The sequence below is a fragment of the Bos indicus genome, chromosome 23 (genome assembly GCF_029378745.1).
Source record: "Bos indicus isolate NIAB-ARS_2022 breed Sahiwal x Tharparkar chromosome 23, NIAB-ARS_B.indTharparkar_mat_pri_1.0, whole genome shotgun sequence".
In the NCBI taxonomy this organism is placed as follows: domain Eukaryota; kingdom Metazoa; phylum Chordata; class Mammalia; order Artiodactyla; family Bovidae; genus Bos; species Bos indicus.
In genome coordinates, this window is record NC_091782.1 from 5141677 (window position 1) to 5154964 (window position 13288).

The window sequence follows — 13288 nt, forward strand, 5'->3', positions numbered from 1 at the left end:
GCTTCCCTGGTGGCTCAGTGGTAAAGAATCCACCTGCCAGTGCAGGAGACCTGGGTTTGATCCCTGGGTCGGGACAGTTCCCTGGAGAAGGAAATGGCAACCCACTCCAGGATTCTTGGAATACTTGGGAATGCTTGGGAAATCCCATGGACACAGTAACCTGGCTTCTGTAGTTGCCGGAGTTGCGAAAGAGTTGGACACAACTTAGCGACTGAACAACAACAGATGGGAAAAGTAACTTACAGAATGAGCTGGCTTGGCCAGGTCATGCTTCTAGTGAGGGATGGAGTTTGGGCTTAAACCTAGGCTGTGAGTCCCTCTGCTGAATTCCAGTCCGTGCCTGCTGTGTCCTTTTGGGTTCATGCGAGTCCTCTGCAGACCTCAGCTTGTCTGTTTGGTGAAGGTGCTGTAGAGGAGAGGAGTGAAAGCTTACTGCATGAAGGAAGTCAGAGCTGATGTGAATGCGGTTCCAGGAGCCAAGGGGGCGTTTGAAAGCTGTTTTTAGAGAGTGTTTTAATCATTTTATTTCAGTGTTTGGCTTTTGGTGGGTTTCAGAAATGTTTGTGGTTCTGCTGTTTGCCTCTGAGCCTTTATCTTTGGCGTTTTGGGAACAGAGTGCTCTCTGAGAAGCTATTCTATTAAAGGAATTAGAAAGTAAACCAGAAGAGGAGTGGGGTGTTCATTACATCACAATTTCAAGAGGTTATTTCAAAACCTGACTGTAATTGCGTCTTAAAATGAAAAATGTAACGATTTCCTAAAGGAACCTTGTGAGTCAGTTACAGAGGAGTCGGGAAAGGTTAGAAACTCTACTGAAGGAGTGGAAAATACCAGGGTGGACCAGACACACAGGTGCTGCCCAGGAAACCCTTGTTTTTGGCCACAGTATGACGTTTACCCTTCTGAATGCTTTACTGCTGAGAAGATGGGAACCTAAGGAACTTAGAAATTCCCGCTCTCCTGGCAGAGCGGAAAGATGGCCCAGAGGCTCAGGAGCACAGGGCTTTGGGGCCAGCTCTTTGTCTGTGCCACGCATCCTGGGCTCGGTGCTTCCCCACCTGCAGCCTGTCTCCCCTCATCTGTCAGAGGGAAGGACGGATCGGGTGACCTACAGGTATGATTACACCTGTCCAGCCCACTGGACGGAGGCGTCCTGTGAATATAACTCACGTATGGAAGACATCACCTGTGGGAGAAAAGTCATTGAGACAGAAGTCCTTGCATATGTCTGCCACACAGCAGGTGTTGTTACAGGCAGGGTGGGGACCAGGACTGGTGAGTCTGTTCTCTGCTGATGTCTGGGATCAGACTTTTCAGGACAAGCTGCCCCACAGCAGTGCTTCTCGGCCCTGTTCATCTGATGGCTGGCGTGATCTTTTCTCAGCCCCTGGGTGCCAGCTCTTTTGTCGGTCATGAGCAGAATGAATCCCATCCTGGTTCTTGTCTGCGGGGCTGAGGATGACTGGGCAGGTGGTAACCATCTGCATTCTGTGGGTGCTGGGAGGCAGCGACTTCCTACTGAGTTGAGCTGGGTATGGGTTGGGTGAGTATGGGATTGGGGCCCTCTTTCAGGGTTAATAGGATCAACAGAGAAGGGACACACAGGAGAGGGAGATTTGTGGCAAGACTTAGGGGAGATGGGGGTTGCCAGGCAAGTATTTTGGGGTAGAGCTGGAGCCAGACAAGAGAACAGCTGGAGAAAAGGGTCCCAGCGCATCTGCGGGTGGGGATGGGTAGAGGTGGAGGCCAGGTGCCTGGTCGGCGGGGGTGGGGGACAGTCAGGTCCCAGAGGGGGTTTGGAAGTGGTTGGGATCAGGCATCTGGCTTCAAGTAAGTCATCACAAGAAATGCAGAAATGGCCCCAAAGGATTATTACATGTTTTAAAAATTGAAGTATAGTTGATTTACAGTGTTGTGCTAGTTTCTATGGTACCGCAAAGTGATCTAGTCATACATATGTATACACTTGTGTCTTTTCCATTATGCTTTTGACCACATTTTAATGGCATGATGGGGTGGATGGAAGAAGCTGGTTATGGCTGGAGAGGAAGGGCTCCTGGCCTTCTGAGGCCTGCATGGCTGCCCTGAGGGGCCAGGGTGGGTAGCTGTGCACACCAGCGAGCAGCCCCTCACCTGTGACCTGCTCTGTGCTCCGCCCCCAGGGTGGACCTGGATCCCTGGGTGTGCCAGGCTCTGAGGGCAGTGTTCTTCCCGCGTGGCTTCCTGTGGTCCTTTCCGAATATCTGTGACTGTAGGGTATTGTCCTCTTTCCACTGTGGAAACCGAGGCTCAGCCAGCCCAGGAGCAGCTCCAAGATGCTCCTCTATTGTACATGCTCCTCTGACTTCCCTTGAGCTTCTCCAAATGTGTATTGTTCTTGCTTACTGCTTATCTTTGTGTGTGTGTGTGTTTTTTTATGCTTTCAAATTATAGATTCTTTTTTTCCTATTAAGTATTTTTTCAAGATCATTTCGTAAGCAAACATCATACTTCCTTGATCAATAATCAGGTGAAGACGCTCCCCGTCCCTTTAGGGAGCTCGTGAGGAAGGGATGAGCCGAACTAGAGCAGGTGGTGGGTGCTTGTTTTCAAGTTGGAAGAGTAATTTGTTCTGTTCCTCCCCAAACTTCTCAAAACGGTACTTGTTTTGTGCGCTTGCCCAAGTCCTTTCCAGAGAAGACTGGAAATCCTAAGATGAGCTGAGCCTCCCCTCCTTTGGGGAAATTCATCAGTGGAGCAGAGGCGGGGCGCCCGGGGTGGCGGGAGGCGGGGGTGAGCGTCAGGGGCCGGGAGACCCCACGCCCTGACCCCACCGCTCTCGCGCAGGCGCAGCACGCGGAGCTCGTGGCCCAGCAGCAGGCGGTCCTCGCGGCCACACAGGCGGCCCAAGCCTTGCTGGAGACGCAGGGCCACCACCTGTGCCCGGAGGAGAAGGAGAAGCTGCAGAGGAACGTGACGGAGCTGAAGACACACTTCGAAAGCGCGCTGGCTGCATCGGAGACGGCGGTGCGCCGGACGCGCTCCCTGCAGGAGGAGCTGCAGAAGTTCGACACGGACTGCGGTGAGTTTGAGCAGTGGCTTCAGCAGGCAGAGCAGGACCTGCAGAACCTGGAGGCCGGCGCGGACGACCTCAGCGGGCTGACGGCCAAGCTCAAGCGGCAGAAGAGCTTCTCGGAAGACGTCATTTCGCACAAAGGGGACTTGAGGTACATCACCATCTCTGGCAACAGAGTGCTGGAGGCAGCCAAGTCTTGCGGCGGGAGAGAGGGAGGCGGCCGGGCTGATCGGGACCAGGTGGACACCTCTGCCGCCCACAGAGAAGTGCAGGGCCGGCTGGACCGCGCCACCGAGCGTTTCAGGTCCCTCTACACAAAGGTAAGTGCAGTGTTTAAAATTGATGTCTAATTGATTTGCAACGTCATGTTAATTTCTGCTATACAGCAAAGTGACTCAGTTGTACACGTGCATACATTCTCTCTGATATTCTTTCCATTACGGTTCATCACAGACAATGAATATAGTCCCCAGTCCTGTGTTGCTAATCCTCTCTATGTAAGATAGCTCACCTCTGCTAGTCACCTCTGCTTTTCCTCTGAGGGAGGGAAAGGTTAGGAGTCTGGGATTATGTCTATGATTCTGCTTTTGTTTCTCAGGCAACTTTGTGTCATATTTTAGATCCTACGTACAAGTGATATCATATGGCATTTGTCTTTCTCTTTCTGACTTAACTTCACCGATCATCTCTAGATCCATCCATGTTGCTGCAGATGGCATAATTTCATTCTTCTTCAGGCTGAGTAACATTCCACTGTATATACGTACCACCTCTTCTTTATCCATTTGTCTCTATCTGTGGACACTTACAGAGAAGGCAGTGGCACCCCACTCCAGTACTCTTGCCTGGAAAATCCCATGGACAGAGGAGCCTGGAAGGCTGCAGTCCATGGGGTCGCTGAGGGTCGGACACGACTGAGCGACTTCACTTTCTCTTTGCATTTTCATGCATTGGAGAAGGAAATGCAACCCACTCCAGTGTTCTTGCTTAGAGAATCCCAGGGACAGAGAAGCCTGGTGGGCTGCCGTCTATGGGATCACATAGAGTCGGACATGACTGAAGTGACTTAGCAATAGCAATGGACACTTAAGTAGTTTCCATGTCTTGGCCATTGTGAATTAGCACTGCTATGAACATAGCGGTTAGAGTGCTTGTCTGAATGTATGCCCAGGAGTGGTATTGTTAGATTAGGTGGTAGCTCCAATTTTATTTTTTTTGAGGCAACTTCCTACTGTTCTCCATAGTGGCTGCACCAGTTTACATTCCCACCAACAGTGTAGTAGGGTTTCGTTTTCTCCACACCCTCTCCAGCTTTTATTATTTGTAGACTTTCTGATGATGCCCATTATGACTGGTGTCAGGTGGTAACCTCGTAATATTGATTTGCATTTCGCTTACTATTTAGTGATGTTGAGCATCTTCTCATGTGCCTCTTGGCCATCTGTATGTCTTCTTTGGATAAATGTCTATTTAGTTCTGCCCATTTTTCAATTGGATTTTGTTTTGTTATTGAGTTGTATGAGCAGTTTATATGTTTTAGAATTTAAGCCCTTTTTGGTTTCACCATTTGCAAATATTTTCTCTGATTCCATCGGTATTCATTTTGTTTTTTGACTTCATTTTCTGTGCAATAAGGTTATTTCATTTTTAACTTTTTAATCTGTACCTATAGTTTTCACTCTGTCCTGTTACTTTAGTTTTGGAATTAGAAGCAAGAAATTTGAAAACTGAAGCAGGGAAAATAAGGCATTTTCATCTTGCTTCTATCAGTCTTATTCATCTACTTTACTTCTGCAATATGTATTTAAAGATTAAGACTGTAAAGTTATTTTTTAGTTCACGTAGTGTGGTTTCCAGGCAGCCCTGACTATAAAACTCTGTACTACCCATTTTGACCAGCAGGTGGTGTGTGTATTTTGGCTCTAAGCGCAGAGTACTTTGGCAAAGGAGAAAAGGAATGATAGAACCATTAGAATGCAGAGTTCCAAAGAATAGCAAGGAGAGATAAGAAAGCCTTCCTCGGTGATCAATGCAAAGAAATAGAGGAAAACAATAGAATGGGAAAGACTAGAGATCTCTTCAAGAAAATTGGAGATACCAAGGGAACTTTTCATGCAAAGATGGGCACAATAAAGGACAGAAATGGTATGGACCTAACAGAAGCAGAAGATATTAAGAAGAGGTAGCAAGAATACACAGAACTATACAAAAAAGATCTTCACTACCCAGATAATCACAATGGTGTGATCACTCACCTAAAGCCAGACATCCTGGAATGTGAAGTCAAGTGGGCATTAGGAAGCATCACTATGAACAAAGCTAGTGGAGGTGATGGAATTCCAGTTGAGCTATTTCAAATCCTAAAGAATGATGCTGTGAAAATGCTGTATTCAATATGCCAGCAAATTCAGAAAACTCAGCAGTGGCCACAAGACTGGAAAAGGTGTTTTCATTCCAATCCCAAAGAAAGGCAATGCCAAAGAATGCTCAAACTACCGCACAATTACACTCATCTCACATGCTAGCAAAGTAATGCTCAAATTCTTCAAGCCAGGCTTCAACAGTATGTGAACCGTGAACTTCTAGATATTCAAGCTGGATTTAGAAAAGGCAGAGGAACCAGAGATCAAATTGCCGACATCTGTAGGATCATCAAAAAAGCGAGAGTTCCAGAAAAACATCTCTTTCTGCTTTATTGACTGTGCCGACCGCAACCAACTGTGGAAAATTCTTCAAGAGATGGGACCACTTGACCTGCTTCCTGAGAAATCTGTATGCAGGTCAAGAAGCAACAGTTAGAACTGGACATAGAAGAACACACTGGTTCCAAATAGGAAAAGCAGTACATTAAGGCTGTATTTTGTCTTCCTGCTTATTTAACTTATATGCAGAGTACATCATGCTAAATGCCGGGATGAATGAAGCACAGGCTGGAATCAAGATTGCCGGGAGAAATAGCAATAACCTCAGATATGCAGATGACACCACCTTGATGGCCAAAGGCAAAGAAGAACTAAAGAGGCTCTTGATGAAAGTGAAAGAGGAGAGTGAAAAAGTTGGCTTAAAACTCAGCATTCAGAAAACTAAAATCATGTTTTTAGCATGTTTCTAGCATCTGGTCCCATGACTTCATGGCAAATAGATGGAGAAACAGTGGAAACAATGACTTTATTTTTGGGGCTCCGACATCAGTGCAAATGGTGACTGCAGCCATGAAACTAAAAGATGCTTGTTCCTTGGAAGAAAAGTTATGACCAACCTGCTGCTGCTGCTGCTAAGTCGCTTCAGTCGTGTCCGACTGTGTGTGACCCCATAGATGGCAGCCCACCAGGCTCCCCTGTCCCTGGGATTCTCCAGGCAAGAACACTGGAGTGGGTTGCCATTTCCTTCTCCAATGCATGAAAGTGAAAAGTGAAAGTGAAGTCGCTCTGTTGTGTCTGACCCTCAGTGACCCCATGGACTGCAGCCTTCCAGGCTCCTCCACCAATGGGATTTTCCAGGCAAATGGGTTGCCATTGCTTTCTCCTTATGACCAACCTAGACAGCATATTAAAAAGCAGAGACATTACTTTGCCAACAAAGGTCCGTCTAGTCAAAGCTATGGTTTTTTCAGTAGTCATGTATGGATGTGAGAGTTGAACCATAAAAAATGTTGAGTGACAAGAATTGATGCTTTTGACGTGTGGTGTTGGAGAAAATTCTTCTGGGTCCCTTGGACTGCAAGGAATCCAACCAGTCCATCCTAAAGGAGATCAGTCCTGGGTGTTCATTGGAAGGACTAATGCTGAAGCTGAAACTCAATACTTTTGCTACTTGATGCGAAGAGCTGACTCATTTGAAAAGACCCTGATGCTGGGAAAGGTTGAAGGTGGGAGAAGAAGGGGACGACAGAGGATGAGATGTTTGGATGGCATCAGCGACTCAGTGGACATGAGTTTGAGTGAACTCTGGGAGTTGGTGGTGGACAGGGAGGCCTGGTGTGCTGCAGTGCATCGGGTGGCAAAGAGTCAAACACGATTGAGCAACTGAAATATAAACTGTAACTATAGAGTACTTTGCAGCCTCAAACTTGAGAAAGGAATCTTTGTCTCTTAAAATTCGCTTCACAAGTGTTTGCTTTACATGTATATTTGATTGGTATTATTTTAATACTGAGTGGCTAAGAGACAGTTTCCATTTCTATTATTCTTGTGGACCAGTAAGAGAATTTTGTTTAAAAACAGTGAAAGAAATAAAAAAGAGAAAACATGTCCCAGTTTAGAGTATAAACTGAACAGGTTGACCAGGCTGCATCCATGGCTTGCGGAGCATCATTGACTGTTGGCCTTTTCTTTTCCTGGTCTGAATTCTTCCCTCCTCGTGTTGATCAGTCTTGTGCAACATAGAGAAGTTGATCAGTCTTGTGCAACATGAAGCACAGGGACCATGTCTCTGTCTGATGTACACTCTACGCCTGGTGTGTCAACTCTGTGAGATGAGCCCCTCTGATGACTGACACTTAGGGCCTTCAGTCTAGCTGAAGACCCAGCCCTGTGCGTATGTTTTTGAACTGGCATAAATGTAATCTGTCGGCTCACGTTTAAGGTGACTTTCTGATTGGTTAGAGGAAGCACCTTCATATAAAGGAGAAGCTCTTTGCTCTGTAGGTGTCGCTCGCTGTGGTTGAAGTCTGGCGTCTTACAGGTGGCATGACTCCTAGGTCCTGAAGACTGTGTATAGAGGTAGCAGATTTTGATTCCCACTCTTCCTTTGTTGGATTCTCAGTGCAATGTCCTCGGGAATAACCTCAAAGACCTGGTGGATAAATACCAGCACTACGAAGACGCCTCGAGCGGGCTTCTCTCTGGGCTCCAGGCCTGTGAGGCCACAGCCAGCAGACACTTATCCGAGCCCATTGCCGTGGACCCTAAAAACCTGCAGCGGCAGCTGGAAGAGATGAAGGTAAGAGAAACGAGAGGGAGGGAGAGATCCAGCCCCGGGGTCGTCCCACAGGAAACCTTGCTTTCCCCCCACTTCTGTGATCCTGCCCACAGGGCAAGGGGAGAGGGGTTGGGAAGGTGTGCGTGTCCCTCCTCAGGACTCCTGACTTGGTCTTCCGATGTCTGTCCATTTCTCTTTCTTCTGCTCTGGTTTAGCTGGTCTGACACTGCTGTTGTGGTTTGTATCCACCACCTGCTCCTGCCCAGACACAGACCAGTGCTGCCCGGACTAGCTGTGGTCTTTACTCTCACTTATTTTGTTCATCATCTTTCTCCTTCGTTAGCTCTGAGGTCCGCAGGACTGACCCTTGGTCTGTTTTGTTCACTGCTGCGTGCCGGGGCCCTCATGGGTCCTCGGTGAGCGTTCACGAGTGGACGGGGTACGGGGGACTGTCACCGTCACACTCCACGTGGGTTCCTGTTGAGTTGCCCCCTGATTCACAGAGGTGCACAGTTCAGCTGTCACCTCGCCCACTTCTCAGAGAAGCCGCCTGCCCTTTTGAATGTGCAGGGTTGCTGGGGGACAGTGTAATTGTGGGGTCTCAGCCACACCCCCAGCGGCCCAGAGAGTCCAGCCCATTTCGTACATTTCAGGTATATTTTCAAATCTTCATGTAAGGGGACAGAACTTTTGAAAAATTTTCTTCTCCTTTCATGTGACCAGTAATTCTGATTTTGAGGGGTGTCCCTGGTGGTCCAGGGTTAAGATTTCATGCTTCCACTGCAGGAGGCACAGGTTGGATGGCAGGTCAGGAGACTAGTATCCCACACGCCAGGCCATGAGGCAAAGAAAGGAAGAAAAAAAATTTGAGTTTGTAAGTTTCATTTCTTAAATCTCTCCTGTGTTTCCTCTTAGCAGGTGGATAGCAATAGATTATTCTCAGCTTGATAGAAAGTCAGCATTAGTGCCAGTGAAACCACCGCCCTTCAGACTTGGTTCCATCTATTAGTTACAGAGTCGGAAATCACTGTTCTGTTAACGAGAGAAGCAGGTCCTCTACTGACTTCGCTGACCATTAGGTATTGCGTGAGGCCAGTGTCTTCCGGCAGGAGGAGTGCTGTGTTGTTCCCTGGAGTAAAGTGTGGCAGCTTAAAGCCATGGAGAGACAGGAGGGAGGGCCTGGGGCTAGAGGGCAGGGCCTGTGACTTCCCAGGCAGGGCTGACCCAGCGCTACCTGTGGCCCGAGCCAGGCCAGCCCCACGTGATGTAGCTTGCCAACGTCAGGGGTATGTTCTCAGTCCTAGGCTCATGTGTGTGTGTGTGTGTGTGTGTGTGTGTGTTTCTCTCTTGCCCACAAGCCCGAGAATAGATCCATCTAAATGAAGTTTTCAGTCCCCACTGGATAACAGGTCCAAGGACAGTGTATGCTGGCAGAGGAAATGTTGTGACTTAAAGGCCATTATTTTAATAGGAAATGTCAGGAGCTGATGGTTATTAAGATTTCTGGTATTACATTTACTTAGGAAGTTAGGTATTTTTAGCATTAGAAACTATGTCAAACAGAAATAATACATTTTTAGTTAGGTCTATACTAACAAACTGATTACATCCTGTATAAAAGTAGTTTTAATATAACTAAAGGAAAAAAAAGCGAAATGAATGCTATAGCTTTTAAATGAAATAGAAACGTGGATTAATTCTAAAACCTAAAGACTTCCTTGGTTCGTACAGAGGAAGAAGACTCCTCTAGTCTTAAGGCAGCCAAAGAAGTAGAAAAAGAGGAACGTCTCCAAGGAGAATGAATTCCAGTTAAGCCACAGCATCATTTTAGAAAATAAATGTGTGACTAGAGTTTTTCCTGGCACATGGCCGTGTCTTCCTCACCGATGATCTCAACAGGTAGCGAGGATCTGTTTTTATGAGGACTAAGGAGTCTCCATTTCTTTCCTTTTACCAACAACGTCTTACAATCATTTGTCTTTTAACAATAATACAGGCACATGACTACTAGAAAATAATCAGTCTTTTCTACGTTTTCCATACTAACTTCTACTTATATTCTGTTGTATGATGAATGTAATTTGGGGCGCCCAGTGGGTTCATTTGAAATCTTTAGGCCAATAGCACATTGTTAGTAGTGTTATTTTTCAAATCACCATTGGCTGTCCTGTCAGCAGTCTGATACCACTGGGCTAGAATGCTGCTTTTCAAAGTCAGTGGACGAAATGAGATCTTAGGTTCCACGTGAAGCACAGAAAGACAAGACCCTGGGACCCAAGTAGAGGCCTGGGTTTGGAGCCAGGCATGGGACCGTGTCCCACGGATGACATTGACCTTCCAGGCTTGCTCTGATCTCAGGGAGGGTGACGAGTGTACGGAGATTTTTATGAGCTGGACACGTGCCCGTGGCTTTATAAACTTCACTCTTCTCTGGTCCAGGCTGGAAGCCAAGGTCGTCATCTTGCATCGTTCCCTGTCACAGATGCTGCTTTCATGCTTTAATTTAATCGAAGTCTATTAAAAACAACGTATGGCACCCATTTGAGACTTCAGTTTGCAGTCTTGTAGTGTTTTAAACTACTGCCGTGGCTAAATCAAAACCTGGTAACACGTTGTTGCTTAGTCACTAAGTCAGGTCCAACTCTGCGACCCCATGGACTGCAGCCTGCCAGGCGTCCCTGTCCTTCACTCTCTGTTGTCTGAGGGGCTCTCAAAAGTGTTCTCCAGCACCACAGTTCAAAAGCATCAATTCTTAGGCACTCAGCTTTCTTTATGATCCAGTTCTCACATCCACATGTGACTACCGGAAAAGCCATAGCTTTCACTTTATGGACCTTTGACAGCAAAGTTATGTCTCTGCCTTTTAATACGCTGTCTAGATTTGTCATAGCTTTTCTTCCAAGAAGCAAGAAATGCTTGCTTGCATTAAGAAATTAAATGCTTGCTTTAATTTCATGGCTGCAGTCACCATCCAGAGTGATTTTGGAGCCCAGGAAAGTAAAATCTGTCACTGTTTCCACTCTTTTCCCTTCTATTTGCCATAAAGTGATGGGACCTACCTTGTTAGGGACTGAAACCTATTGACTGTTTTGAACATAATTATGAAGAGAAAAGCTGTGGATGTTTTAAAGAGAATAGGTAAAGAAGAGATGCTTTTTTGTAATCTATTTTAAGTTTTAGGATGGTCGGTAGGGCCATCGTTGGTATAGGATATTTTTATAAAACCATGATCACTTTTACATAAATTCGTTCGTTCGGAGACATTTATATACTAGGTCAGCTATTAGATTTTGTGAAGATGCAAGGAGTTAAAACCCTGTCTCTGACTTTGGGGAACTCACATTCTAAAGAATACTCTTTTTGGAGGTACCTTTAAACTTGCTTCATTTCCTATTAACCTGTGTGAGGTGAGTAAGCTGTCTGTGTGGCTTAGACTTCAGTCCATTTTAGGTGAAGTTCCTGTTTTGAGAAACTTCTTACCGTTAATGGCAACTAAACCTGTGGGAGAATTTCCCAAAATGACCATTTGGATGCGGATTCTCTGGTCTCTTGGATCAACTTTAGGATCTGGTACTCAGATCACAGGTCCCAAGCTGGTCCTTTTTTGTCGAACCTTTGGACATATGTCCAGCTGCCTGTATTATCACAGCTTCTTGGATATGGGAGTTAATTGAGGAGATTTTTGCTACTGGCTTTAGGCATTTGCTTTTTGTTGTTGCTGTTGGAGGCTAAAATAGAAGAGGAGCTTTTAAAACCTTACACCTTATATCTTCATTTATTTACTTATGCACTTACTCATTTATTCCAGAAACTTCCATCAGTGCTATGTGACCAGCACTGGGTGAGGCAGTGGTAACGGAACTTGGACAGTATCAATTCCTAGTTCACACGGAGGTTCCAGTTTGATGGAAGAGACAGATCAATGCAGTGATATTCACAGGGCAAATCTGGGAGCTCCTCGGGGCGGTGTTCCAGGTTGGGGTGGGAAGAGACAGGGAGGCCCCCAGGCTGAATGTTCAAGGTAAGAGCCAAGCTCAGGGTTGCCTGCCAAGCTCAGTGTGTAGAGATGCTGGGGCCTTGGGTCCAGGAAGAGTGACTCTTTGAGGGATAGCTGTGTCGTGGGCCACACCTGGAACCGGAGGTGGATAAAGATGAAACTGAAGATAGAACTGAGGAATAGATTTCCTTGGGCCATTGATAGAAAGTTCCAGTATCCCCTCTATTCTGAAGCATGAGGAAGCCATGAAAGATTTTCAGAGGTGAGTCATGAAGCCGGGTGTGTGTCTTCCATCAAACACACTGGGGACTGTATCGGGGGAGAGACTGGAGGGAGAGCGTGTGGTTAGGAGGCTTTTTCCAGTGAAGTAAGAGATCATCCTCCTGTGATTCAAAAATACAGAGCAGGAGCCCAAGTTTAAACAAAGGTGAAGAAGCTGAAATTGTCAGGGCTTGCTTCGTGGTTTGCAGACGGGAAGGAGGGGGAAGACACCACCTGGGGACCGTGCAGCCCAGGAGGAGGCCCGGAGCCACCCCTTCCCCAGACCCGGCCCGGCCCACCCCACGAAGGAGTCCTCCCTGCTCAGCTTTTCTTACTCATCTTTAGCAGTCACCACTTCCTGCCTTAGACCAGAAGACCCTGTGGCTAAGCTTTGTGTCTGTGTGGTCTTTGTATTTTTCGTAAAAATTTCAAGCTTTTTTGAAATTGGTTAGATGTTAAATAACTTCTGTTTCATTGATGGAAATGAATATGACTCAGAATTGAGTCAGGATGTGCTGAGAATCTGTAACTGTCTCCTTACCTGGAGTCTGAAACGGCCCCAAAGGTTTTTTGTTGCTTGTTTGTCTCTCATCTGTCTTTGTTTTCTGGAGGTTGTGGGGAACTTGGGCTGGGGGTGGAGTGTCTGAGGATGGGGAATGAGGCTGTTCATCGTGCGCAGATGCTGAGCGTTTATTCCGGGAGTGAATCTGGGTGATCCTAAGTGGCTGGTGGTTCCTAGTGCCGCTTTATAATTGGCCTGATTCTCAGAATTCTGGTGTCAGTTTCTGCTAATGGCAAATCTCTGTCCGATTTCACTTTGTCTTACCGTGCACCTTTTTTTCATGCTGCAAATCTGTTATTCAGTCCTACTGAGTATAATTGAGGCATTTGATTCTCCAGGCTCTGCAGGGACAGATATCAAGTCAGCAAGTGGCTGTAGAGAAACTGAAGAAAACAGCTGAAGTGTTGTTAGACTCCAGGGCATCTCTCCTTCCCGCCAAGAGTGACATCCAGAAAACTCTGGGTAAGTGTGCAGTGTCCCTGCGTCTGGTCTC

At 46.6% G+C, this 13288-nt stretch overlaps 1 protein-coding gene across 28 annotated transcripts in view; it reads left to right on the top strand.

Annotated features, from left to right (window-relative positions):
* Positions 1 to 13288, top strand: part of DST (dystonin) — a 518621-nt gene that overhangs the window by 373630 nt on the left and 131703 nt on the right. For all 28 annotated transcript variants that reach the window (XM_070777732.1, XM_070777740.1, XM_070777736.1 and 25 more), the window contains 3 exons: positions 2827 to 3375; positions 7820 to 7996; positions 13134 to 13257. In XM_070777732.1, the coding sequence (XP_070633833.1) occupies positions 2827 to 3375; positions 7820 to 7996; positions 13134 to 13257 (850 nt within the window). The remainder of the gene's footprint in view (positions 1 to 2826; positions 3376 to 7819; positions 7997 to 13133; positions 13258 to 13288) is intronic.